Source organism: Brassica oleracea, unplaced genomic scaffold (assembly GCF_000695525.1).
Source record: "Brassica oleracea var. oleracea cultivar TO1000 unplaced genomic scaffold, BOL UnpScaffold01829, whole genome shotgun sequence".
Classification (NCBI taxonomy): domain Eukaryota; kingdom Viridiplantae; phylum Streptophyta; class Magnoliopsida; order Brassicales; family Brassicaceae; genus Brassica; species Brassica oleracea.
The window spans coordinates 1-4,480 of NW_013618360.1; the positions used below are offsets into that span (position 1 = coordinate 1).

Below are 4,480 nucleotides of genomic sequence, written 5' to 3' on the forward strand. Positions count from 1 at the left end.
AGAGAAACGAGCTCGAAGGCAACATATTACATTGCGTCTTGTGGAGGCACTTACTGAAGGAAAATGGCTGTGGTATGTTTCTAACTAGACTATTAGTAGAGGATATCGATATATGTGTAGCCATATCTTAGAATGCCTTTGATGAGCGTACACCATTTGTTTTTTATCGACATGTAACTTCAGTTCAATTTGTAATGCTGGAGAACAAGTTTAAGTGGGATAGCACGTCTCTTATTAAGAAGGACAACTCTATTGTTTGTCACTCTAGATGCTAAACTGGCATTATTTTGATTTTCTTGCTCCCTGCTTTACATAGAAACTATTTATTGCGAATTTGTGGACTAAAATACATAAGCTTTGTCCAGGTGTGCTGCTTTTGGTTGTCTAATTCGGACTCATTGTACTCGCATCAACAAGGATCTCCTTATTTACTGGTTTGAAGCCATCTGTACAAACTTTCAAAGGTAACTTGGGAAGTTGTACTTAGTTATTACGTGGACCTTTGTTTGCCTCTGTGAAAGCAGTAACTAAGAGTTGTTTGTTAATACTTTCTGGTGCAATACTCTTTTAGAATATCCGTTGCCACTTTATCCTTTAACATGCTTCACTGATTACTACATTTAAACGGAAGAATCAGTTGAGAAGACCATACAAAAGATGTTTATCATACCATAAATAGTACGTGGTGAATGACGTGTCTTAACCAAGTAAACACAATTCTATGACTGCAAATCAGGAGCGTACTGATTCATTAGATTTGATTCTAAATTAGTTTCTCATATAACCAACTTCTGAAACAAGAATATTATTCAACGTTACTTGGCACTTTGTATTCTCTTTTGATGGTGGTACCTTTGGCAATCAACGGTTTTATTACTACTAGCTTATTTCTATTAAAATACCTGATAACTAACTTGATCGAACAACCGTATTCCCATTGCACTGTAATTGCTTAAAATTGCAGATGCTGCTACTTATAAATAGTTCAATGTTAATACTACTAGTATCTTTAACAGTGGACTGCTTTGATTTACTTAATCTTGTACATGACAGACTTGTGGAGGATGCTAGTATGAGACGTTCTTATGATGGTCTATTATGGACTTTGAGGTATGGAGTTCAGGTGTTTACTATTCTGAATCTGCAGCAAGTTCCTTCATATATTCTATTCACTGCTGTCGAGGTGTTTAATAGAAAAATATGTGAAATGATATGATACACTTAGGATCTTCGTTGGCCTTAACTTTTCTAGTTTAAAATTCTTTGATCCTATATCTCAGTGAGTATTTTGTGAAAATTTATTTCTTTCTGAAGGAGTTTGCAAGAGCTATCTTCTGGTTTGTTACTTCCAACTGCAACTATCGACACATCAAAGTCAACTGCATCCTCAAGTGAGGTACTTACCTTTCCTGCCTTTGTTTGTGTGTGTGTGTGAGTCTGATACACATATGATAGGTTAGATCGTCCACCAGAAATATGGATTACTGAGGTTTAGAGTTGATTCTGGTATTGTTACTAAAATATGATAATACTTGAATCCCTTGATCTTACTGTGGCGAAGTTAAGGAAATATATTGCATCTTGGCAAACTTTTTCGGTGTAACATGTACCGAACATTAATGGCCTGTTCGCATATAAGATTTTTGTTTTGATGTCACGTTCAGCTCTACTCAACTTGTGTTTTATGAATCATCTGACTATTTTTTGATAGAATTCAGCTGGTCATTATTAGGCTTTTGGTATCCTACTTTGGCTGCTTGGGTTCTTGAAATCATTAGGACTTTTGGTTTTATGGTCGCTGAAACGGTTTTCTTGCCTATTCATTTTCAGATTTGTATTGGATTAAGTGATTTCTTTTTAAAATATATATTTTGAATCTAGTTTTCTTTGTAGTTAACTTTTTATCTCATTAAAACACATTTGATTGCAGCTAGATCGTGGTTGGCAATTAATCTGGAGTTCTTTGATCCACGGACTAGCAACATTCAGCAGCATGACCGTAATTGTATGTTGCATATATCTACTTATATTCTTTCTTGTTTCCCACAATATATTCTCTTAAAACGGTTGCTAGTTTAGGAAGAAACTCGAAAAACAAGGTAGCAAGTGAAGCTTGAGCTTGTATATAGGTTACAGGAAAACTAAAATTTAATCTTAACCTCTTAATCTCTCTTCAGACAGGGAAATAATTAATCTCTTCGAGGATTTGTGTCGATCAAACGTGTTTAAATTATGCTCTTACATAATAGTTTTGGTAATTGGTCACATGTTGATACTTAAATATACATGTAAAAAGGACAGAGCCCTCTTTGATAGGGATCAAGGTAAATTGGTTTTCTTGGTTTATACTAAAACTGTATAGGTTGTTTGGTTAGCTGTTTGAGCTAAAAAGTTCTCAGTTACTCGCTTTGCTTAGCTGATTTGTATCTATAAATGTACGTACGTGTGGCTGATGCTACTCTGTTCTGCAATCGGATGTTCAACTATCATTATCTTAATGCAGGTTGATGCTGTCTTGGTGCTCCTTGGATCAATTATTTCAAATGTAAGTTTGTAATAAAATTCTAACAGAAATTTTATTCAGCTATTTACTCTTAATTTTATTTTCCCTTCGTTTAGAACCACATAAACGTGGGGATTCTACCTCAAGAAGTGTGGGATCACCAATTATTCAGACACATACCCTCTGAGTAAGCCTTTTATCCTCAAATCTTCATAGTCCATGATGGATAGCTAATCCTTGAGCTGCTACTAGGCTAGAGTCCCACTTTTCCTGTGGAAAATAAGGAAATGAGCAATGAGCTTGGATACATCTTGTTCCATTTAAAGATCTTATAATATTTCCTTTTATAAGATTAATGTGTGTTGGGTTGGAATTGATAGTTGTTGAATTGCTCTACTGTTAACTAAATAATTATTACTTTTACTCAGGCCGGCCTTGTACTTCATTGCATGTTACTTTTCACGTATGGGTTGCCAGGTAATTAACTGGTTCTCACATGAACTGTATGGTCTTAGTATCTACCTTCTTTGTTCCTTGATTGCTAAATAGACTTTCAAGTCTTCAAAAAGTATTATATCATCATGGCTCTGTCCTCTCATTTATGCAGGGAAACCTGCAAGATGATCTACATCTACGACGCAATCTCCTTAGAGCAGTTTGTGGCCCCCTTAGCTTGAAGGTAGTTTCAATTCCTTTTTCCAGAAAAGCACAAATATTTTTGCAATAGGGATCTCATGAATAATCATATTGTTGGTCTGATACTCTGATTATTTGTGATTCCTCGTACTCTCTGTGGTGGAGGCATTATCTACGATATGACCAAGCCAAACCATTCGTCTGGAATTATGTTTACCCCAAAAGATTGATCGTAGCATAATTTTAAAGTTAAGCACTTAATTCTAGGTTCAGGCAGCGACAATTATGTGCTCTATTTGTTATTTCCTGGCAACTAGTTGGTAAGAGCTGCATTCTATTTCTACCTTATTTGTGAAACTGAATATCTAAGAGAATTAGAAATCTAAACATGTTCACTCAGTCAAGTACCGCGTTGTGCATTTATAAGTCTCTAATTGTGTGTTCCTCATTGTACCACACGATCATATTGGAGATCATGCTTATGGCTTATATATTTTTAGGGTCCATTGGCACTGAATGAGCGAATGATTCGCCTTCTACCAGCAGCTGCTTTAGCCCTATGTGCTGGTTTCACAACGACACTTCCATTACCTAAGGAACATCTCCCAACACCACCTAGTTGGGATGCCTGTGAAGTGGTGAATGATGTGAAGGTGCATATTATGTTTGTTTTGAAGCTCTGAATAGTTCTCATCTCAGAAAAGTTTGCAAGTCTAAAACTGGAATTCACTGTTGTTGTTTCTTTTCCAGATGGATGATGCTGAACAAGAAAGAAAATTTGGACTGTTTGAATGCTCTGTAGAGGTTCTAACAAGAGTTTACTCGAATTCTATCAAGGTGGAGGATCCTTCGATTTTGTTTCTCTCTTTCCTGAACCTCATTTCTTCACTGACATTATTTGTGTATCTTTTTGTTTTCAGATCTCTAGTTACCGAGTTCCTGATGGAGTACAACTACCTCTAGTACTAAGAGATCCATTGCTTAATGACATGGAAATTTATTTTCTTAGCATTATCCCAGAGGACAGTGAGAAAGGACCACTTTCTGACATATTTATGGGATGTTCTCTGCTGTGTCATTTTATGCATGGTTCTTATACGACGAGGTTAGTCAACTCATACTATTCGTGGTAACTTGTGAGTGAATGACTGATATTGTTATTGTTTCTTGTCAGTTTTTCTGTATCAAAATTGTTATGACAAAAGTGTCATAGTTAATCTTGAGAGATGGTGAACACCCACTTGTAGATGCGGCTTTGTTCTGTTAGTAGTGTCACCGTGTTCTATGCATGTAGTTTTTCTGAAGCAAGACCGTGTAGTTTGACTTTTCTAACCGGTGGTT

The 4,480-nt window shown here is 36.0% G+C and overlaps 1 protein-coding gene across 1 annotated transcript; it reads left to right on the top strand.

Moving 5' to 3' along the window:
* Nucleotides 1-6: 6 nt before the first annotated feature.
* LOC106321509 (serine/threonine-protein kinase ATM-like) lies at nt 7-4,244 on the top strand (the record flags this gene model as incomplete). Its single annotated transcript, XM_013759772.1, has 12 exons — nt 7-72; nt 366-464; nt 1,054-1,110; nt 1,315-1,396; nt 1,931-2,005; nt 2,504-2,545; nt 2,620-2,690; nt 2,932-2,980; nt 3,111-3,182; nt 3,640-3,792; nt 3,890-3,976; nt 4,060-4,244. Coding segments are annotated over exons 3-12 (854 nt in total), but the record flags the coding sequence as incomplete, so codon positions are not given.
* Nucleotides 4,245-4,480: the final 236 nt, after the last annotated feature.